The following is a 23,088-nucleotide window of genomic DNA, read 5'->3' as shown; positions in this document are numbered from 1 at the left end:
GATGGATTTGGCAGGAAGAGCCGATTGCCAGGGTCCGATGGCGCAGCCACAACGGCTATAGTATCCTTGAACACTATGTTGGATCCTCCCCAAGACGTGGCAGCATGTTCTTTCGACAAGAGCAGTGACAGACGCCACAAATGAGGCTGGCGTCAGTTCCGAGGACTATATCTGGATTGACTCTACAGGCAGCTGCCTATCAGGGGTATGACAGAACTGTAGACATGTTACTTGAGATCGGCATCAACCCTAATCTATCTGGAGGGCAATATGGTATCGCCATTCAGGCTGCATCTTATCGAGGTTACACTGGAATTGTTGGAAAAACTGATCAAACCACGAGCCAGGAAGGCCTTCCAATTCACTAAAGAGGCGTTTATGGAGATGTTGAACCTGCCACTGGAATCGAACAAAAATCGAACGCAACACGGAAACTGGCTCATAGAAGTCCTGTTACGGACTATCCGGCCACATTTTAAATCATTCAATGTAGTGGTACAAGAAGTGGTCCTGAAGCCCAGGGCTTAGTCGCCGGGCTCTGCCACCATGTGCTTGTGACTAATTGGTAAAGAAAATAGAAATATAGATCAAGCGAGTAAGTTGATGCCTATTGTGGATGTGGAAGCATTAAAATAAATATCCCATGTGATGATCCTAAGGTTCTATTTTCTTTCTTTGCAATTTACTCACGACACAACGATTTCTGCCAGTCAATAATCATAACCCAAATTCTTACCTGGCTTGCTTGTTCAAAAAGTGAATAAGCAACTCAAAGGGATAACGGTAAGCCTTCGATCTTTGTATACGGAAGCACTCTGAGGACCTAGCAATCCACGCTTCTTTCCACTGGAGATACTATTCTTGTCATCTGCTTACACTTATCTTCACGTCGTGCTAGTGATGGAGGAACGTGTATCAATAGTTGGCGGTATTACTCTAAAGCTACCAAGTGTAGACAAATGCTGGACCTTCATTGTTTCTCATTCTTGTGGTTGTCCTGCGAAAGATTCTTCTGGATTTTTTATCAAAGACCGTAAAATAAAGGTGAAGAAGGACAACCATTTCGGTCCATGCTTTTTGCGCGGATGTATGACAGCATCCACACGGCACGAACTCAGGAACAAATGCGCGAACTGTTTCCAATATGGGATAATTAGAGGGAATGGTCATGTATAGATCCAGAGAATTTGATATCAAATATGTGGAGGACGATTCCGCGGATGATGGACGAGAAGACTTGGAAATGGCTTAACAATAGTTTAGTTTGTGATCTATCAGTACAGCCCGTGGTTCACTTTTCCGCAACAGTAATGTGAATCCTGGCCTAGTGTAGCTAATAGTCCTCTTGTTATGTCAGATTATGGTGACTCATACGGACGATGGCTGTGCGATCCCTAAAACACATGGCGTGGAACAAGACCAATAAATAAATGGGAAAATGCCTATGGGAATTATGTTATGAAACAAATGATTGGAGATCGATATCGGGAATATTCCAGGGTATAGTAGCAAAACCTTGCCTATCTAAATTCGACGGCGTCCACGGTTTGGGCAAGCACGTGGTTTTGGAGGATATCAAGATAGGTAACAGTTATGGTATAGGTAGGCTACAAATTTCTTTCTGACATCTTGCCATTTAGGGCGACTGCTCATCTGTATCAGAATTATAGCTCGATATGCTGATGAATGATGGATATCAGACATACACGGATGATCCAAGAATCTTAGAAGTTAAGCTAAGCATGTACAGAGAGATTGAAAATCGGCTTCCTCTCTTTGTCTCTCTTCTCTTGTCTTTGAGCACGGACGGTCCACTTTTGGCGCTGACCTCTATGTACTTATTTTAGACCCACCTAGTACTGTCATCCAAGGGTACATCAGTCAGCCAAAACTGGCCTTGCTCTAAAGTATTGTTTAAGCTGACGATACAGTGCATAGCTGAGTACATCCATTACAGCAACCGGTATTCTTGGCATCCTTGCATTCCCCGTTTACGGTATAAGATCGCATCTCATCTTGTGCGATATACTGTACTAGAATAATATGTATTTCGTTCGGGAGATTCAAAACTCTTCTAGATCCTCTTGATACTTACGGTATTATAGTGCTAGAAAAGGTTTATAACCCATCATTCTACTCAAACACAAAACCAATGATTGGCAAGCCAGCAATGTTCCGTGGTGCGCTAGGCATTACTAAAAATTCCCTGACTAACACGTTAATATCAAGGGACGGCTTCGTGTTCAAAGACAGTCTCAAAAATGATAATATCGCAGCCGATGAGTAGTTCTTGGAAGACTGCATGCCATGGACGCTGTCACAGATGGTAATCCGTCCATCAAATCAGACGGGGATCGCAGCAGCCCTACAAGGCCTAATCATGCGCTAGCGTCGCTCAAACCCGCTTCCTGCAAGCCATGGAATCTCGTCGAATCGGATCGAAAGTCAATGCGCTGGTTGCCTAATGACAGTGCATTCAATGCCCTTTCCACGTGGCAACTGCCACGAACCTTGCAGACTTCGCCATCTTCAGCCTTACTCAAAGCATCTAGCTTAAGACTAGAAATCGGAAGCTTGACTATCGAGATGTAATTCGTTGATTCGTATCTGGATGGCTTCTCTAGCGAACTTTGTTACGACGAAGACTCTTTTAGGCAAAGAGAGCCCCAAGATTTTGATAACGAATCCCAACCGGAACTGTTCTCTGAAGGCACACCCGATCCATTTGATTCGAACGATGAAATTCTTAGCCACAACAGCCAAGAGCGTAGCACCTCAAGTCTTCTCCCACTTTTAACGCTGGCCGATTGGAGAGAAGACCACATTTATGACGAAAGACCCCCCATATATGTGCACTATTCTCTAGAATGGAAGCTCACAATAAACGGAAGGAGTCGCACAAAGGATATGGAACAAGACGTTGTGCTCGCACCAAGCGCCATCTGGATGCGAGCACTCCGACCTAATTTACAGAAAATCGTAGATACTAAGCTGTCATCTAACAAAACATATCGGGCCGCTGAAACAAGCGTTACCGTACACGTATCAGACCGTGCCGAACGTGATCTCACGAAGAGATTTGACGGACTCGACATAGATTGGGCAGTCCTCGAGAACCAGCTTGTAGCTTGGAGTCGGCTGTTTCGAGCTGGAAAAAGACTCCGACTCACAATGGAGTTCAAGTATATCGAGGTTGGCGATATCTCTGCCGGAGATCGACGACGGAGTGGGCGCAACAAAAACTCTACTACAGAGCAAATGCTATCCGAAAGATCTACGGAGATTAATACGGCAGCAAATCCTGTCAACAAAACTGGTGAATGGAGTCGCGTGTATAACCTGATAAGGTGTCCCAATCCATCTTGTCAACCGGCCGTAGAGTCGAACGGTTATTATTAATATAATAATAACCAAGTGCATTACCCGTTATTACAACACCACATAAGAGATCTCGTAAGATACGCCCAGAAAGGTAGGAAACTTGAAACACATGGTAATGTCCCACATATCATCCGGGAGCAACTCAAAGCTACAACGCAGAATGTTTCGAACCACAAGCGAAAGCGTGACGAATCGCCCGTGCGAGCTCTCCCACCAATCAACATAAACGTTTCTTCAAGCCCGCACGCTGCCGACACTAGTGGCATATGGGCGACAGAACCATTAGGACCAAAAAATGTAGAACGCTTGAACATTCCTGGTCTACGTGAAGATATTCTTCAGTACTATACTATATAGCACCAGTCAAGAGTCAGGCAGGCCAACCTCAAGAGCGAATTCAGCAAGGCTAATGATCTGACACTTGAGTCGGGATTTTCCCTCGACCAAGTACACAGGGACCAGAACCCCGCATTCTATACCGAGCAAGGTGTCAAGCCTGGAATTGCACGCAGTTACGTAGAAGACATTCCTGGATGGGTGGAAAAAGGCATGCCTAGCGAGGAATTGTGTTAGACGGCTAGATATCTTTTTAAACTGTTGTTTCCAGTGCTTATTTTGCGTATAGACTACATGTAGATTTGCCATTCCTGATTACTTTTAGAATATTCAACTGTTATTCCAGCGTGGCGGAAATGCCCTTCAGCGCTTATCTGTCTTGGCCCCACAGTATTAATACACCATTCGAGAAACTCTGTAAAGCTAGGGAATGATCCGCTAATGAATATCTGCCAATTACGCCTAACGAACGCCTTCAGCTCCGCAAAGAACTCTTCTATTGGGTTAAAATCGGGCGAATATGGGGGCAGGTAAAGCAGTTTGACCCCGGCTGTAGCACACATCTGCGCCACTCTATCGGAGCGATGGATCGAAGCATTGTCCATGATCAGCACAGATCTCGGCTCGGGCCATCTTCCGTAGTGATGCAGGAGCTGCTCGATAAAGTCCTCAAAAACGGCACCATTTATAGATCCCTGTAGCACCCGCCAAAGGAGGATCCCTTCTTGGGTGTATGCAGGGAGAATTTGATATCGACGGCCTCGATGCAACCTAGTTACTTGGATGGGTGTTACGCCTTGAGGTGACCAGCCCGTCCGCCGTAGTCCTACTCGTCCATCGCATCCCGACTCGTTTACACAGACTAGCTGGTAAGATTTGAACTCCAAAAGTTTATACTGATAATAGTCCCGTAAATCTACGTTACGCTGTTGTGCTACACGTCGGGCAGCTTTTTTAGTCCATCCCGTTGAGGCTAAAGCTCGTCTAATGTTTTGCGTGGGTACCAGGGTCTTGAATTCGTCATATAGGAAGACGGCCATTTCATCGAGGTATAGATTCGACTTGATTACAAGATAATCGCATAGTGCATGCAGCATAGGCGTAGAGACAGTTCGCGGCCGACCAGCGGCCTTTGTAGGTGCTCGAGTGCTTCCGTAGCATCGCAGATTCGAACGAATAGCGCGAATAGAACGCGTACTACAAGGGATCGTCTGAGTAATTTCCTTATCAGTCAGTTCTTTACTCAAAATCATGTCATGTATCTGTCGATGTTTTGATGTCGCCAAGTTCGGGGCCATAGTGTTCTTCTATTAGCAGAACTGAATCTTAAAGAGGGAGAAATTGCGGCAAGAGCACGTGGAAACAGAGTGGGCCTGGGCTCTTTTAACCTACTTACGGCAAACAGTGGGGAGAATTTCAACGCTTGGATTCCTTACAAGCTTAAATCAAGACAATTCGCAAACGCAAAATCCAGGGCTAATCAACAACACAACCACACATCATTCTAGAGCTAGATACGCCTTACGATGCGAGAACAACAGCGCGCGCTAAGACCTGAGCAAGTCAGCTGCGCCAGTGGGCTCTCTTTATTCTGTGTGTAACCCAAGATTGCGGCTGAGCCTCCAGCCATGCCCCGCACCCGCAGCCTTATGCCAGACTGACTGACCAGTGTCATTCGCAACGGCGAAATGATGCCTGCTTTCATTCCCTTAACCAAGGTCTTGCGGCCTTATACGCTCCCTTCTTTGTTAATAAAACGCTGCTTCACACGAATCTGCAATTCCGAGAGTCTACGATGCGGCTTCTACAACGCGACGACACAGGCAAATATAGCCTCACCCCAGACCTCCCTGCCGGCGATGTACCCCCTTACGCGATCCTTTCCCACACATGGGGAGCAAACGAGGTAGTCTTCGGCGACCTAGCGAGACCAGAAGACGAATGGCAGCACAAACACGGCTACGAAAAAATCGAGTTCTGTACTAAGCAAGCGAGACAGGATGGCATACAGTACTTCTGGGTGGATACCTGTTGTATCGACAAGTCTGATAGCATCGAGCTACAGACTGCGATTAATAGCATGTTCCGATGGTATCGCGATGCGAAACGATGCTACGTCTATCTCGCAGACGTCTCCAGGACTGTAGTATCCGGTCCACGACAAAGCACGACGCCTTGGGAGGCGGACTTTCGAAACAGCAGATGGTTTACTCGTGGTTGGACACTTCAGGAGCTCATCGCGCCGAAGACAGTCGATTTCTACTCGAAGGAAGGGTCTTGGCTAGGTGACAAAAGATCTCTAGAGCTCCAAATCTGCGATGTTACCAATATTCCTGTAAAGACTCTCCGAGGTGCCCCGTTATCCGACTTTACGGTCTCGGAGCGAGAGGCGTGGGCTGGTAATCGTCAAACAAAATATGAAGAGGACATGGCGTATTCGCTTTTAGGGATCTTCGACGTGTACATGCCACTTATCTATGGCGAAGGGCGAGAGAACGCACGAAAGCGGCTACGAGAGGAGGTTCAAAAGGCTACTCAGGGTGAGGATTGTTTTTAACTCCAGATGACTCGGCGTGCTAAACCCTGGCCTATCTAGGAACTCAAAGGGAGGGTTTCTCTATTACTCTTAGTCTGTCTGACGTTCCCGAAATACAATACTTCGTCGCGAGAGAGGGTGAATTAGCAGAGATGCGAAGAACACTGAGCTCGGACGGAAGCCGCCGCATCGTGACCCTCCATGGTCTCGGCGGCATTGGTAAAACGCAGCTCGCCGTCGCATACACCAAACGGTATCGAAATGAGTATTCCGCCATATTCTGGTTCAATATCAAGGACGAAACCTCACTACAACAGAGCTTCAGCAGAGTCGCAAGGCAGATTTTACAACAACATCCTGATGCTAGCCATTTGAGTGGACTGGACCCTCAGCAGAACGCCGAAGAGGTATTCGAAGCCGTTAAGGCGTGGTTAAGTCTACCGGGCAACAATAGGTGGCTTCTCGTATACGATAACTATGACAATCCAAAGTCAGCCGATCGCACGGACCATGGTGGGATCGATATCAAGCGCTTCCTCCCTACAGCGCACCAAGGCTCGATTATTATCACATCACGGTCATCACAGATCAATATTGGTCATTCGATTCGAACGAAGAAGCTTGAGTCGATGAACGACGGCCTGGAAATCCTCTCAACGACTTCAGGTCGAGCTAACTTACAAGATGGTAAGAATCTGCAACCTAAACAAAGCCCTTCTAATCAATACTACAGATACCGATGCCAGAAAGCTCGTAAAGGAACTTGATGGACTTCCTCTTGCCCTTGCCACGGCCGGCGCATATTTAAGGCGCGTTGCAATCGGTCTTGATGATTATCTTCGCATATACAAGGAATCATGGGCAAGACTTCACGTAAGCACGCCAAGCCTTGGTTCATACCAAGACCGTACACTCTGCTCGACGTGGCAGCTCTCATATGAGCAAGTCCAGAAGCAAAACTCTCTCGCAGCTTATTTACTGCGATGGTGGGCATATTTTGATAACGAAGATATATGGTTTCAACTTCTTCAGCCTAATGGTATAGACGATAGGGAAGGTCGGTTCGATCCAGCAAGGAAGCCATCAGCGCTTCGAAGAATCCAAACACGATTTCGAGCTGCTCTCCGCCCTAGAAGGATCACTGGCTCACATATAACTCTCCAGGATCGCAGAGATGCGAAACTCCCTCAGCCACTAGCATGGACACATGAGCTGACCGACGAGCTGAAGTTTAACAGCGCTATGGGTACACTACATGACTACGGGTTCGTCGAGCTACACATCATAACTCCAGATCTAGTTGGGTCAAGGGGATACAGTATTCACAGCTGCGTACACGCTTGGACCATTCACATAGTCAATAAAGACCGGGATGTGCGCCTAGCTAAGCTTGCGGTAAAGTGCGTAGCTGCACGCGTTCCTTTACAGGACGAGGCTCAGTTCTGGCTACTTCAAAGGCGGCTTCTATCACATGCGATCCGATCTTGCGCTACGATTCAAGATAGCGATCAAGACTTAGCCTGCGCATTTTATAACCTGGGCTACCTCTACGCCTACCAAGGCAAGCTGATCGAGGCCGAGGATATGTATCTGCGGGCGCTTCGAGGGAACGAGAAGGCGTGGGGACCGGATCACACGTCAACACTCTCCACGGTCAACAACCTAGGGATCCTCTACAAAGACCAAGGCAAGCTGGTCGAGGCCGAGGACATGTATCTGCGGGCGCTTCGAGGGAAGGAGAAGGCGTGGGGACCGGATCACACGTCAACACTCGACACGGTCAACAACCTAGGGAACCTCTACAAAAACCAAGGCAAGCTGGTCGAGGCCGAGGACATGTATCTGCGGGCGCTTCGAGGGAACGAGAAGGCGTGGGGACCGGATCACACGTCAACACTCTCCACGGTCCACAACCTAGCGGGCCTCTACGCCGACCAAGGCAAGCTGGTCGAGGCCGAGGACATGTATCTGCGGGCGCTTCGAGGGAAGGAGAAGGCGTGGGGACCGGATCACACGTCAACACTCGACACGGTCAACAACCTAGGGATCCTCTACAAAGACCAAGGCAAGCTGGTCGAGGCCGAGGACATGTATCTGCGGGCGCTTCGAGGGTGCGAGAAGGCGTGGGGACCGGATCACACGTCAACACTCTCCACGGTCAACAACCTAGGGAACCTCTACGCCGACCAAGGCAAGCTGGTCGAGGCCGAGGACATGTATCTGCGGGCGCTTCGAGGGAAGGAGAAGGCGTGGGGACCGGATCACACGTCAACGCTCTCCACGGTCAATAACCTAGCGGGCCTCTACAAAGACCAAGGCAAGCTGGTCGAGGCCGAGGACATGTATCTGCGGGCGCTTCGAGGTTTCGAGAAGGCGATAGATCCCCGACATATCTCTAGATATCGGCCAGCAATCAACACTACGTGGGGTCTAGGTGCCTTGCTAGAGGATCAAGGCAAGTTAGCCGAGGCCAAGGAATACTATCAACGTGCTCATAACGATCTTGAAGTGCTGCTCGGACCTTCGCATAAAGATGTTCAGTTACTACAAAATACTCTATTGGATATAGATGAGGCAATATAGGGTAAGCTAATCCTATACAACATGACTCCTGTAAATTCAGTATCAATCATTGGTGCAGATACAATAGCGCCAACGGAAGTTCAGAAAATTAGTCGCCGAATTGCCCTTAAAAAGCCTTACGCATTTTCTCAAAGTGAAATGGTTACGTACGATCGATACAGTACTCGCAGGCTTTTAGTAGACGTTTTTTGGCCTGGCTGTTTTTGCTTTGTTAAATTCTTTGCGTATTCTGAGCGCATTTTAGTCCCTAATATAAGAAGCATTGCCGTAACATGCTGTTTTATAGGCAACGGGCTTTTAATACTAGACACCGACAGACGCTATTGGCATTCGAAGAAACTGCAATTTATCGAGAGTGCGTATATGTTTGAGGATATCAAACGCTGATATCGTTATCATTTAGCCAGCTCCACCGTGTCAAAACATCAGACTCGTTCGGCCTCTAAGGCAAATGAATGCATTTCCTTCGCCAAGATTGCCAAGCACGTGCCACTTTTTTCATTTTCCTATGCAAAAGAGATGTTGCACGATAGTCTCGGCGAAAGGAATACATTCCATTTTCCTTGGAGGTCGACGCTGGCCAGCTCTTTGAAGAGACCGAATGGCTTATAAGAAAAACGTAAAACATATTAGTTGTATTTTAATAGTATACTTATTCTCGATTACGCCGTCTAAGTACATAGCGTCGGCTTTGGCTCCCCTAGAGTGTGTCTGAAAGTGCTTGTATGAAAGAAAGTAGGTAGGACACTGATTTCGCTAGGGTCTGTATCGCACCAAGAATGCCGGGTCAATGTGATGGACAACGTTTAGCTATGTATCGTCAGCCCAAATGATACATTAGGTAAGCGCCAATTTTGGGTGAGTTAAGTACCCCTAGCTGACAGTACTGCATGGGCCTAGAATAGGTACGTATAAGTTAGCGCCAAAAGTGGATCGTCCGTGCTCAAAGACAAGAGATTACAGACGACGAGAGGAAACCGATTTTGATTCTCTCTGTACTCGAATCTTATCTATTGTTCATGCAAATGATGACGTGAACTTGTACTCCGTAAATGTCAGGGCGAAGACGTTGTCTGCTTGTTCCATAACAGTAGAGAATAGTAAGATTAGCTTCGCAAAGTGATAGAATCAGTTTGTGAACTGTATAGAGTACAAAAGATCAAAATGCCGGCAATGTGTAGCAATCAGTAAACTCGAAGTCATCTTTTGGTGCTGTACGACAGAATCAAATTCGGCTTCCTCTTTTTCTCTCTCTTCTCTTCTTTTAGAACACGGACAGTCCAGTTCTGGCTCCCAGTCGGAAGGACACTTTCGACCCTTTGGAGTACCGTACGTAAATGGATCGCAGACCGCTCGAACATCAATAGCGACGCAGCTTCGGCCAATACAAGAGTCGTTTGTACCAAAAACTGTTCTCTGCTACCCACCGGGCCATTGTTCCATTGCATTCTCGCTGGGCGGTACATATTTGGCTATGGCCTTGGATGGGATACTGTGCTGCATCCCTTTTAGGTCCCTTAGACGAAATAATGCAGTGCAGTACAGTACAGTACTGTACATAACATCCAGTGGTCTAATGAGTACGTATTGCACAGACAGAGTCAAGTCTCTTCTCTTTGAGCACGGACAGTCTAGTAATGGCTCCTAAGCAGGAGTACACTTTTGAATCTCACTAGTACAGTGAGTAACGAAGTTGGCTTCCGCTCGTGTGGACGAAAATCAATATTCTCGAGAGCCATTTCTGGATTCTTTTCGAAAATAAGAGCTTAATTCTGGCGCTTACCCAACTAGGCACTACCAGGATGACATGAATCTGTCACGTCTTCTTGCGCTAGACACGCCTTGCAACAACCAATCATGTTCCTTATTTATAAAACAGGCCCTTAATATGCCGTGGTGTTCATTCAAGGACTTTATCCAGTTCCAAATTTGCGTCATCGACTGAATGAGCACTTATGAATCACTACCCGAACGGCCTAGATCATTTATTTATCCATTGTATAACACTCGATCCAAAAACGGCTCTTATGAGAACGAAATTCCTGGTCCCAATGCGGAAGCCATTTTCGTTACCGACTGTACTATGGAACTTGAAAGCAAGTCATTATGGCTATGAACGCATATATTCAGTGCTTGAAGTCTATCTTCCAAAACGTTCGATTATTGAGGAGCACTGGGCGCATGAATACCTAGGCTGTGCCGCTATGCCACTCATATAGGAACATAGAGAAAGAGAGGTAGTGTACATGTTTACCGCCTTTCCATATTAAGCGCTTGAATTCTTGCAAACACTTGTAGAGACGACGGCTATACTATTCAGCAAAAAGCGTCGATATGACCCGGTCGGGATGGCAAGAACAGGTTAACGGGTTTGACTGCCAACTAGCTTACTCTTTCTACTCTAGATCATCAGATATTGCAGGATAGACTATAAAGAAGGTTCTTAGTTGTCTATCTCAAGCGTAAGTGAGGCTGTCTAGTGGGCATGCTCCGATAAAGGTGGCCTCTCATCTTGCGCCGCCTTTCGCCCCTTGCTAGGCAGGCGTAGCATTTCGATCCCATGTGCAGTGGAGGGCTGCACGGAAAATATCCCCAACACCGAGGAACGCATCAGGACTCATCTGCTCAACCGGCATAAGGAGTACTTGGATAACAGTGGCACCACCGTCTCGGAGGCTCTTTTGGAATTCCAGCGGAGAGCCCTGGGAGACAGTTCATCATGAGAACGCGGGTACGTGTCCTCCATCAATTGTACAGAGTACTTGGGGACAAAACTCACTTCTCGGCAGAGACCAATCAGGCCCGAGTAGGACTCTACCCGTAGCTGAAGACGCCCACTCTCAGCAAGCCATTCCTTATCAGGAACCTGTAGACGACAGAAAATCCCCAAAGCTATTGAAGTCGTCTGAGCAGCAAAGATCGCGACCATCAAGTCCAACCCGTCGATCCAGGGCGATAGCTGCCACAGGCCCCCCAGATTCAGCCTTCAACAAACGAGCACCTCCAGCAACGCAAGGTAAAACGCTTTGGACACCGGACGAAGCTGCCGCAGGGGCGCCTTCCACCACACGAAACAAGCCAATCAGCAAGGTTGAACGTCACTAATGGGCAAGAGCCGGCGCTCCTAGCCGATTCAGGCACTCAAGTACCACAGTGGACGCCGCCTTTTGGTGTTGCAGATGGACCGTATGCTACGCTATGCATCATCTTTGCTTTGACGCAAACATGGTATGTTCCTGTATCATCCAGACGTGGGTACAGTTTTGAATGAAGCAACCATGCCAGCAGCGACATGCGTCTTCCTTGGCTTGTAGGCATATGCTGCGGGCACTGCAAAGACGTCTTTTCCCGGGAACTCGACCCCTGCCTGCAGTATATCTTCTTCGTACTTGGCGTCTCCCGGAACATGACTGTACATTGACGCCGTAGTCCCCTTCCTTTGCCCATTCCATGATCGCTTGTCAGGCACGATATTGCCCATCGGCTTCTGTCCTGCCTCGACGACAGAACGCTCAAAGTCAATCAGCATGAGCTCCCCTGTGTCGGTATTGCGTAGCACATTGGTACGACGCACATCCCGATGCACCACGCACGCCCGATGTATCGCCCGCAGACAACTTTTGACCTCACCAGCACGAACCGCTTCGTCAATCGGACTGCCATGCGAGAGAAGCAACAGGTATTCAATGCAGACCCGATGGTCGTAGTAATGAATCCTGCCCATGTCGTGAAGATCTATCGCGCCCAGGCAGACCGGCACCTGAGACCCCTGAAGTCCTTCGAGGTGTTTGTAAATGGCTGTTTCGTGTTCTAGCGACGAAAGTGTAGCTGTAGGCCTCAGACTCATTTTGAACAGCACGCCGCGAGATCCGCCCACATCTAGACGACTGACCCCGTGGTCGAGAGACTCCTGCAGCTGCTGAATAGGAGCCGGAGGAACTCGTCACGGTCGATCAGATGATCAGCAGCTGCAAGGTTAGCCTACCGGTGCAAGAGAACGTTGGGACACTATGCGTCAAGCCCACATCTTCTGACCAGTGCTAGAAGACATCGCTGGGTGCAGTACTGTCGCTCTTGTGAAGCTTCCTCGCGTGGCGCCCCAGAATGCGCTGGCTGCGCCGTGGGCCTTGGCTTTGACTACTCGACCGCGGCTTAGACGGTGTCGGCGTGTCCGCCATCGGAGGCGAGGACTCATCCGACGAAGACTCGTCGTCCCGGTCCCTACATCTTGGCTGCACATCTGGACGGTCCTCTTCCTGAGCCCAACGTTTGGGTCTTGTTCGAGGCACGCGCGGTGACCGGCTGATGCCTGCATAAGTCGTCGGCGCATACAGCGAGCCGGAGCTTGAGCCGCTCGGAGCGTATCGCTCGTCTCCGGGAATAAATCGTCATGTCGTCTCAAAGTCATCCGCCCATCGCCTCAGCCCCAAGATCACACGCTGCCGCTCATCCTGCGATCGAACATTGGGTGGGTTCCTTGGCGGGCCGAGCGCCATGAGGCTGAATGTTAGGTGCTGGCTAACTGCGATGCAAGCGTGGTGTTCCCCCGATTGTGATGCCACCTCAAAAGCGGACTCTGCTAACCATTTTACCCCACTTATGCAAATCCCCCCCTTTTGCAACGCAATTTCCGAGAAGTCGAAGATTCCCTCTGAACTGTAACTACGTGATTCCTTCACCACCTTTTGTTCAATTGATACTATATTCACAATATGGGTAAAACAAAGGAACGCGACTTACAAGAAGCAATTAATTTGGTCGAAAACGGCGAAATACAGAGTCGCGCAGCCCGCGGCTTTGGAGTAGTGGCTTCCACTATATCACGAAGAAGGAAAGGATCGCAACCACATTCACGAGCCCACGAAGGCGATCAAATACTCTCAAATCTTCAAGAACAAGAGCTTACCGAATGGATATTACACGAAGAACGTTGCGGACGTGCTCCGGCTAAGAAAATCGTGCGAGAATTCGCTTGTGAGATCGCGTCAGGGCTCAGACCCGTTGACGAAGCTGTGAAGATTGGTCGTAATTGGGTAGATAAGTTCTTGAATCGCCATCATAACCTCAAGACTAAAGTAGGACGTATTGTTGATGCTGATCGAATCGATGGTATCAATTCCAAGTCCATAAAACACTTTTATTTATACGTCGACCGTACTCGAACCTATTACGATATACAGCCCGAAGATACATACAATTGGGATGAAACTGGTGTTCAAGAAGGAGAGAATCGTAATGGAACAGTCGTAGGAACGTCGAGATCTCGTCGATCACGTATAAAGAAGTCACCACAAACTGGTTGGATGACCGCGCTACACTACGTAAGCGCGTTGGGTATTCATGGCACCGTGGTCTATATATTGAAAGGCACACATCTTCAAGCACAATGGCTACCACAAGATCTCGAAGAACATGAATACACAGCAAGTCCGAAAGGATGGACAAACACCACAATTGCTTGTGAATGGCTAGAGGATACATTCGGTCCTGAAACCAAACCTCGAGAGTCAAGTCGCCGTCCAAAACCGTGGCGGATGCTCATCCTCGATGGCCATAATACCCACGTATCCCCCCGTTTCATGTTGTTAGCGTATAGGATGCGTATCGCTCTTGTATACCTACCAGCTCATACCAGTGAAGCTTTACAACCACTCGATAAGTCGTGTTTCTCGTCCCTCAAATGGAGGTATCATCAACGACTGGCCAAATATCAAGGAATGCAAGCAACAGGACCTATTCAAAAGCAAAGAATGCTAGAAGCTTATGGCTTGGCTGTTCAAGATGCCTTTACAGAGGAGATCATACAATCAGGTTGGAAGAAGACTGGTATATGGCCCCCAGATCCTTCACAAGTACTTGAGGATACAGAGCTCTTCCCTCCTACCATTCCTTCAAGGCCTATCACACCACCACAACCGAAAGATCAAGTAAAAGTGATTCCATTTACACCAGAAACCTCGAAAGAATATAGGGATCAAAGTCTCTCACGTATTACGTCAATACCCAGGGCTACCAAGGGACGTGAGCATGCTACTCAAGAAAGGCGTCAAAACCATCGACTTGATGAGTGTTGAAATAGCAACAACACACCAAGATAACTTCATCCTCGATACTGAACTTGGTAAATACAAACTAGATAAACGTCAAACAGTCGAAAAAGATCCCAACAAGGTGTTCAGTAGCTTGCCAGATATTCGATCAGCGCAAGACAAGTTGGAAAAGAGGTTACGTGAAATGCCGCACGAAGATCAGCTTCCTATTGACTCTTTCGTCACAATGACACCATCTACACGTAAAAAGGCACGTAGAAGACGATAGGATTAATTATCATAATCGAGTTACTATGAAATTGCTTTGAAAACGTTATCCGAAGTTAGAAGTATAGTTTCGGGAACCCCGGAAATAGTGTTGCAAAAGGGGGGGTTTGCATAAGTGGGGTAAAATGGTTAGTAGAGTTACTAGCTCGTGCAGGCCGATTACCTTGTTCGAGACATGAGTCTCGAGTCCACGACAGAGCTTTGTATTCCCACACGTTCCATGCTACCCGTGCTGTAGTCCAGTATTCTATCCTGGGGGGCCCACATTCAGAACTAGTCGCCATCCTTGAACCTCTAGAGTACCGTGACGGCTGGATATATCCTCTTTCTAGCTATAAAAGCATACATGCAGCGCTCATCGTCCACTTATGATGATACCGACTCATTATATGATATATGGAGCATAAAAACGCCAGAAGAGCTTAGTTCCAAATCATGAGCATGGGCTGAGGACTGGTATAGTCCGAAAGAGTACTCGTATTATACTCTAGGGTAGGAGCCATAAGTGGATCGTCCGTGCTAAAAGAATAGAATATCCGAACGAAACCCACCAAGAACCTGAATCGAGGCGAATAGCGAAGACCGAGCATCCAGGTGTCGAAGTCGTCATACTCCGAAGAATGATGCACATACCATTCAGCAACTCTATTCTTGACTACTTGGTACAGAAGACATATGACGCAATGCCCCAGAACGCTCGGCTAAATACATCAGTCCAACCAGTAGGCTCAGCCACGCCTTCACCGCTACGCAGCTTTATTGCTCACCTATCCCGGAGAGTAAATATCCCCATTCTCACGTGGATGTCGGCGACGGTATATGTAGATCGTCTAAAGCCCAAGCTCGGCTCTATCAGAAAATTGCTACGATGTACCGCACACCGGGTGTTTCTCTCAATTCTGATCATTACTGCAAAATACCTAGATGACAGCTATCCAATAAATGATGACTGGGAGAAGCACAGCTATATGAAGTTCAATCACCGTCACTTTTGGCTAGCATTGAAGGACATTAACTTGATAGAATTGGAGATGTTGTCATTGTTGGACTGGAATCTTGCTATTTCTGAACTTGATGTCTACCAAAGATCGGAGCCATTTTTTTCATCAGTCGTCACAACTTCGAGAGCGAAAACCTCTTAGAGGTTGTGAGGGAAGTCAGGGAGACAAGCTATTGCTGCGACGGTGGTGACAGTAATGCCGAGTGTCGGACCCATGGCTGTGTCGTTCGAACAACGGATATGCCAATAATCACCTGTAAGCATTAGTCAAAGTTATTTCGAATCTGGACAAGAACATACAAGGGAGCAGAAGGTTGGATATTCTCCTAAAAGTGCGATCCACGAGAGGTGCTGCAGTGCGACAGTGAGACAGTTCCAACAATCGACATAGTAAAGAGTCGGCCAATCAGACGTCCACATAGTCGGCCAGATGGAGTGAAGAAATACAACTACATATTGATGCCATCTATCATAATGGATCAGAAGTTCGACACCAGGGGCCACTACGATGACGGACATTACCCAAGCGTGATATGCCAAGAGCCACCACGATTCCGCTAGCTGATGGGGCACGCGGAAGCATTAGGTTGTCGCATTCTGTTTTCTTAAGAGCACGAAAAACTTACTTGAAAAAATACACCAAATGGGGACATTGGAAAGAGTTATTGTGTCAGTGTGTCAGACAGCAACCTAGACGTTACGTAGATTGTGCGGTTGTATTCATATGTGTTATGCGAGGCAAAAGTAAGAAAGAAAAGCATGAATGATTGAGATGGGATGAAACACATTTAAACGCCATTGACTCATCGGGGTTCATTAACGGAACTAGTCCTGTAAATTGGGTCGCTCGATTGGGTTCCAGTGTCGGCAACTGGCGTATAACACTTCAACCACCAGTCAACGCATCAGATAGATCATCACACCTAATTTTTATCTGAATTCAATCATCCCCTCCAGGGCGGAAGAACCTACCTGTGTTATTTTGCACCATTCATTCACGGAACCGGCCCTTGATGGGTAGTGGCTTTCCATGCCGTTTGCATAAGCCCCGCATCCCTGGTGCTAACAACATCGGACATCCTCTTGGACTCTTCCTGGCAATTATGCATCAATACCAGTTCCTGAGGCGGCTGAAGTGTCTATATCATATTGTGAGCTAATACTCTGCCGCGTCCACGGCGCTTGAACCTTTGCTCGAGGCATCGGTACTGGAAAAATAGGCAGAATCACGGTTCTCCTCAGGATTCAAAACTCCCGCCAGCCCTGCAGGGAGTTTATGGGAAATAGGTCGCGGGTGTTCGGTCGTCATCTTGAAGTTAGTCTCTGCTAGGGTTCCAAGTCGCAAGGCGTGCGGCAGATGGGGAAGGCAAGGCCGTGGGGGGGAACGTTGTCGCGTCGACCACGTCTGTCTTCGAATAATCAAACTGCGCGAAGGGCAGGTAAGGCTGAGTTCGGCTCGCTAATAGAACCCGTCGTGGCCAAATACAACTAGAAATTAGAGCTCGAGCTTCCTCGTCGACTTCCCGCTCCCAATTGCACTCAGGCGCAATTCGACCGAAGCCTTCCTGGTATCCTCCCTCAGCAGGGATGGCCTGACCTATATAAGTAACACGACAAAAATTGATGTATACCACAATATTGCGCTCGTCGTCTAGGGAAAATAGAGAAGGACAACTTCCTCGCATCAATGCTGAAAAGCAGCATCTCAACGTGGATGTGAATGATGGAAGTTGAGTGGGCGAGGGTGAGAAAGTAGAGGAAACGCTAAAAGCGATTTAAGATGGATTGGCTCAGGAGCCCACCATCAAAAGTCCAGATGCCTTTTATGAGGTGTTGGAGGGGGTGCCTGAGGCTGTTTGGAGGCAATCTAAGTGCCTAACTTGGGAAGATATAATAGGTAATCCATAGGGCAATCGTTCAGTTGACAATGTCTCAGAACAATAAACTTCATGGACAGTTGCTGTTGACTAAAGGTGTCGAATCTGGGTAGAAGGAGCATTTTCTACTCGCCTACTCCTATATACGTCCATATACAGAAGACGGGTCTCAAACTACCCGCCAGAGTGTGGAGACAGCTAGATTGCCGATTTTGTGGTGTACAGTACCGAAATTCAAAAGTGTCGCGGTGTTCAAAATGGAAATGGACTAAGCTCGAAAGTGGCTACATGATAGGTTCTCATTTGGGATATGAATCCACACTGACCACCTCTAGCGCAATACTATCAGGTCCCAACTTCCATGTGCCAGAATTAACTATTCCAGAAACTGCATAGCAGTACTACGTTTTGGTCAGTTGTGCTTGCTAGCCAAAAACGTGTTGTGGGCCTGGCCAGCGGTCCGCTCTTTAATCTGTCCCCGGTTATCGAACCCATGTCATTTTGAGCCGCATGGAGCCTGTCGCCATTTTCAGTACCACCAAATTGGGGATGGCGTTAGCGACTTGTCGGTCCCGTCAAATGCGCGCAATCGCATGACCACTTTTCACCACTACACAGCAGCACGGTCCGAACAATGCCTTCTCCCTCTCGATGCTGTCGAAAACTGGACGTGCTCGGAAGCTGTGTCATGAACGCAAGCAGAATCTGAAATACAGGTTTCCAGATCCGATCCGCCATTGATTGGGCTCAATGCTGACTACTGCTTGCCATTGTTGAATCCAAAGCTGGCCCTCAATGGCCCTCCGAAACGATGTCGTCCAACCCCCAGAAGCTGTCTCCTGTCGAACGAACAAAAAGTACGAAACCAACGAAGTGGATGCAGGCGCATGTAGTCGCAACGACATCTAATTACTCGCATTACCAAGGGAGCGCAAATGATACGGCTATTGATCTAGCCAGTCACATGCGGCACCCATCTGAGTTCTACAGAATGAGGTTGAATAAAAACACATGGAGCTTGCGAAAGGCAGCTTATGGACATTTCAATTGTATGCACTATGTAGATATTCTATGTAGACCATGGACCAAGATCCAGGAATTGCGTCTCTGCATCGGCTCTGCTCCGTTTGGAGCAGGTTCGTAGCTGGCACCACGTACAGGTTGCAGAATCCGTCTTTGCCAACCTCATCCCAGCGATTATGTCCGGGGGAAGCGGGTGGTAACGCTGGCCTGCCACAGCGAAGTTCATCCCATCACCTGTAGTCTCGAGGCACTTGGCATCGTCTGTAGGCTCGAGGCACTTGGCATCGTCTGTAGGCTCGAGGCACTTGGCATCGTCTGTAGGCTCGAGGCACTTGCAGAAGGCATCGCTTGTGGGCCCGAAGGCACTTCACCAAACGGCTCTCACTTGCTAGTTATCCGAGGGCACCCGCAAGGAACTTCACCTGCTAGGCTCGAAGCACTTTTCCAGGTGGGGACCATCTGACAGGCTCGAGAGAACCTACCAGATGACACATCCGGACTAGTCAAAGTCGCGGACGGCTTCGCTCGCAGGACCCGAAGATGCTGGCGAGGAACGTCACGTGTAGCCTCGAGGACTTGCACGTGGGGTCATCTGCAAGCTTCAGGAGAAACTTGCAAACGGCACAAACCGCCGGCGCGAAGCAACAGCAGAAGGCTTCACTCGCAGGACCCGAAGATGCTAGCGAGGAACATCACGTGTAGTCTCCAGGACTTCCATGGGGTATACGTATAGGTCAGAGCCAGAAATAGATCGTCTGTGTGTGAAGAAGAGAAGAGAGAGACAAAAAGACGAAGCCGATTTTTATTATGTCTGTACTGTGTTCTAAGTACATAGGAAGCTACACGTAGGTCAGATCGGGAACTGGAATAGGTGTGGTCAAGCAAAATGCTTTGTCTGTCTCATCTCTTGTTGTCCGCAGAACGCCACTATTGACGTGCTGTTAGCGCCTAAACCAGACCAAATAACCAGATCTTAACCACCGAATAGAAAGACGTCAGTCATACCTACACCGACATAGTGTCATTTTCTGGATCCCGTGACCACGCTCCGCAATAAGCATGGTGTTACAAGCGCATAAGTGGTTAGGCGGACACGATGGTGTAGTAATAAATCGCTTAATAAATAGGAGCTTACCTACGTACATACCAGCTTTGGTTTCCAAGTCTTGACAAACCTGATACGTAGCCATGGCCACATCCAATTTCGACACAACATATTATTCTATGTCCCTAATACCAATCAGCGTCTTCGAAGCAGCTGTCCAGGAGGTTTCAGCCCAACTCTATAGATGGCAAATATGTGCGGAGAGGGTCTGGCGGGACAGCGGCAGCCTACAAGACCAGGCAGATCAGCTATCCAAGCGGTTAGAAGAGCTTTCCTCGTCTCAATTACTCCTGGGTGAATTGATACAAGCTCAAAAAGATCTCATCTATACACTGAAGAACCAGCCAGGAAGAGAGAGCCAGTAGCCAGGTTCTGACGCATGTACATTCAAACAGCTCGATTATTTCTCGACAAATAACAGCCGGCCATTATAGTCTCTTGGGCCAAGGTACGCACCCGCTTTAGAACGCTCATTAATAGTCGATATATGAGAAGCTGGAGCACTTGGTGAATAATTGTCAGGAAGATTCAAGTTGCGGCAAAACGCGGAAGGCGAAAGTGGTCAGCAGTTAGGATCACTGTTCTAGCGGGAAACATTTGGTTACTAGCAGAGTTTGTGGAGGATTTGGGGATCTGAATTTGAATGGCTGATCCAAATACTTCCTGCGAAATAATCCTTACGCACTTCACTTTGCCCGTTATCGCGAGGCGCTAATTGCTTGGAATTCCCTTGCCAATTATTACCTCAAGGTGATCACGACGATCTGGAGGTGACTGGATGATTATTCTCGATTGTGAGAGACCATACGTCTCTCTGAGCTGTCTCTCTGAGCTGTCCAACAAGCAGATCAGAGTTTTACCACACTGCCTTCAGTAATCTTTGGGTAATGTAACTTCGGTCCTTGAAACAATCTGAATGTAGTAAAGGGGCCCAAGAGAGATAGGTACATAATACATTCTGTAATGGGTCTAGACCGAATGTTACACTCTGACGTCTATTATCTCTATGAACAAGAAGACTTCTCTGAGGAGAGAAGGAACTTCTTAGCTATCGTATGAATGTATGCTCTTATATACTTGTCCTTCCTCCTTCTATACAACCTCTAGTAGCGTCTAGTAGGTTCTGTGGGTCCTACGATGGGGCCGTGGCCCCTGAGTCTTATCGCTAGGGGTTCATCCTATAACACATCATATATTAACCTATCCTCATCGTCTATCTTCCGGTCCATAATTCAGTAACAATTTGATGATTTCAAAGTACGGAAAGCTAGGAGATACTTTAAGTATTTTTCTAAGAATCTGCTCTCAATTGAGGTCTTGTTGTTAAAAGTCACAGCTCCTTATTGGACCTCGGTGGCTAGCCTATCAGATATATTGAGAAGAGTACTACAACGGTCATCCTTCTTATTGAGGAACTCCGTATTTAGCAGCTCTATTAAATCGGTACTGGATGCGCTCCCTCAAGTCTATTGCTACAGAGAAAGCTGCGAAGATAAATTATTGCATGATAGGGGGGCAAGGCTCATGAGAGTCACGTGAGTTGCCTGCATGGGTACCCGTGCGTGTATTGGGCGCAACTCACCGATAAAGTCTAGACTAGTCTAACCTTAGTCCACTCCACCATAATCTCGGCTCACGGGCGGGTTGCTACTGTAAGTCTACTGGACGATTTCCAGTAGCCAAGTTTAGGAGCTTAGACTACCAAAAGCCACTAGTCCAGCTAGCAGCTGACGATTGCAAAACTACGAGAAATGCAACCACGCACCGTGGCATTGAACTAGATTCAATCGGGATACTCCAAGTTAGACACAATTCGAAATGGCAAGAACCATCTGGATATTTCAGAGAAACAGCGTCTAAAGTATTGGTAGTGACAATAATCGCGACGCTACCTTCGACCCCGCATTGACGGCGGTGATTAGTGAAGAGCGGGATGACATTCTGTACTAACTAGCACAAATCAACGGGAGAAATCGGGATTGTCGAGTGAGAGATATCATCAACGATGAAGCCTGTTGCGAACACCTGTTCCAATGCATACAATACATGCATAATAGTAGTGAGATAAGAATAGAAAACATGGCATATTAGATTCCGTCCAGGGAAGGGTGCTGTCGATGGGAAAGGTATCCAGGGAACTGAGATACGCGAATACAGGCTCTCCATCTGGTCGATGACTTTGCAAGTACCGTTGTGGGCCTCGGCTTTCGTCCAGAAAGAATGAGGCCAGAAGTGCACGATCCTCAACCACCCCCAACCAACATGAGCACTCCTTGCTGCTCGAACTGTAAGTGAGACATAGCATATATTTGTTTACAGAGAGAATCAAAATCGGCTTCCTATCCCCTTCTCTCTTCTCTGCTATTTGAGCATGGACAGTCCAGTTCTGGCTCCTAAGCAGGAGTACACTTTTGAACCTCACTGGTACCATGGAACTTGAAGCAAGTCATTTATGGCCATAAACGCAGATATTCAGTGTCAAAAATCTATCCTCGGTAACGTTCAATTTCCTTCTAGTAGTAGATAATCAATAACTGCGAAAGAGCCTGGTTGAAGCTCACGCTCGTGGAATCAAAATTGACACGGTCCAAAAGAGTACTTGCAGCGTACGTATAGGTCAGAGCCAGAAACGGATCGTCTGTGCTTAGAGAAGAGAAGAGAGAGACAAAAGGAGGAAGGCAGTTTTGATTCTCTCTGTAAGGACTATATTTCTTTCCACGTGAATTACCCTTCCATTTTGCCTCCCTAGTATCCAGGGCTTGTCTCTTGATAAAGCCTTCCAGATGGTCCCATAACGTTAGATTGTGCTCGATACCCTATTGCTTTCTACGAAACTCCAATCGTTTGGTTCACCACTGTAACTGTTGAAGCAGTATACACATTTACAGTCAGTACCTTACCATGCCAGTTGGCATTCTTTGGAGCAAGCT

The 23,088-nt window shown here is 47.7% G+C and overlaps 4 protein-coding genes across 4 annotated transcripts; 3 read left to right on the top strand and 1 right to left on the bottom strand.

Moving 5' to 3' along the window:
* The first annotated feature begins 2,540 nt into the window (after positions 1 to 2,540).
* Positions 2,541 to 3,948, top strand: BKA67DRAFT_679527 (uncharacterized protein). Its single transcript, XM_046108876.1, has 2 exons — positions 2,541 to 3,388; positions 3,416 to 3,948. The coding sequence occupies exons 1-2, from the start codon at positions 2,908 to 2,910 to the stop codon at positions 3,736 to 3,738; spliced, it is 804 nt and encodes a 267-aa protein (XP_045957920.1). The 5' UTR covers positions 2,541 to 2,907; the 3' UTR covers positions 3,739 to 3,948.
* Positions 3,949 to 5,512: 1,564 nt separating this feature from the next.
* Positions 5,513 to 8,544, top strand: BKA67DRAFT_593349 (kinesin light chain; the record flags this gene model as incomplete). The annotated part of the gene is made up of 7 exons (XM_046104938.1): positions 5,513 to 6,257; positions 6,314 to 6,940; positions 6,987 to 7,310; positions 7,452 to 7,627; positions 7,682 to 7,906; positions 8,072 to 8,376; positions 8,445 to 8,544. 7 exons carry the CDS (start codon positions 5,513 to 5,515, stop codon positions 8,542 to 8,544), a joined length of 2,502 nt encoding a protein of 833 aa, XP_045957919.1.
* Positions 8,545 to 12,314: 3,770 nt separating this feature from the next.
* BKA67DRAFT_501270 (uncharacterized protein) lies at positions 12,315 to 12,665 on the bottom strand (the record flags this gene model as incomplete). Its single annotated transcript, XM_046097085.1, has 1 exon — positions 12,315 to 12,665. A coding segment is annotated over one exon (351 nt), but the record flags the coding sequence as incomplete, so codon positions are not given.
* Positions 12,666 to 15,605: 2,940 nt separating this feature from the next.
* Positions 15,606 to 16,361, top strand: BKA67DRAFT_327062 (uncharacterized protein). Its single transcript, XM_046096213.1, has one exon. It carries the CDS (start codon positions 15,774 to 15,776, stop codon positions 16,293 to 16,295), a length of 522 nt encoding a protein of 173 aa, XP_045957917.1. The 5' UTR covers positions 15,606 to 15,773; the 3' UTR covers positions 16,296 to 16,361.
* The last annotated feature ends 6,727 nt before the right edge of the window (positions 16,362 to 23,088 follow it).

This window comes from Truncatella angustata (genome assembly GCF_020726525.1).
Source record: "Truncatella angustata strain MPI-SDFR-AT-0073 chromosome Unknown BKA67scaffold_5, whole genome shotgun sequence".
Classification (NCBI taxonomy): Eukaryota; Fungi; Ascomycota; class Sordariomycetes; order Amphisphaeriales; family Sporocadaceae; genus Truncatella; species Truncatella angustata.
Note: the sequence above shows the minus strand (reverse complement) of the source record. Positions and strands in the feature narration are given on the sequence as shown.

What these genes read in the sequence shown, in the direction of transcription:
- BKA67DRAFT_679527 (XM_046108876.1), top strand. Translation starts at nt 2,908, where the DNA reads ATGGAACAAGACGTTGTGCTCGCACCAAGCGCCATCTGGATGCGAGCA. An exon ending in ACCGGCCGTAGAGTCGAACG is followed by an intron (nt 3,389 to 3,415) that starts GTTATTATTAAT and finishes ATAATAACCAAG; the next exon opens with TGCATTACCCGTTATTACAA.
- BKA67DRAFT_327062 (XM_046096213.1), top strand. Translation starts at nt 15,774, where the DNA reads ATGATGCACATACCATTCAGCAACTCTATTCTTGACTACTTGGTACAG.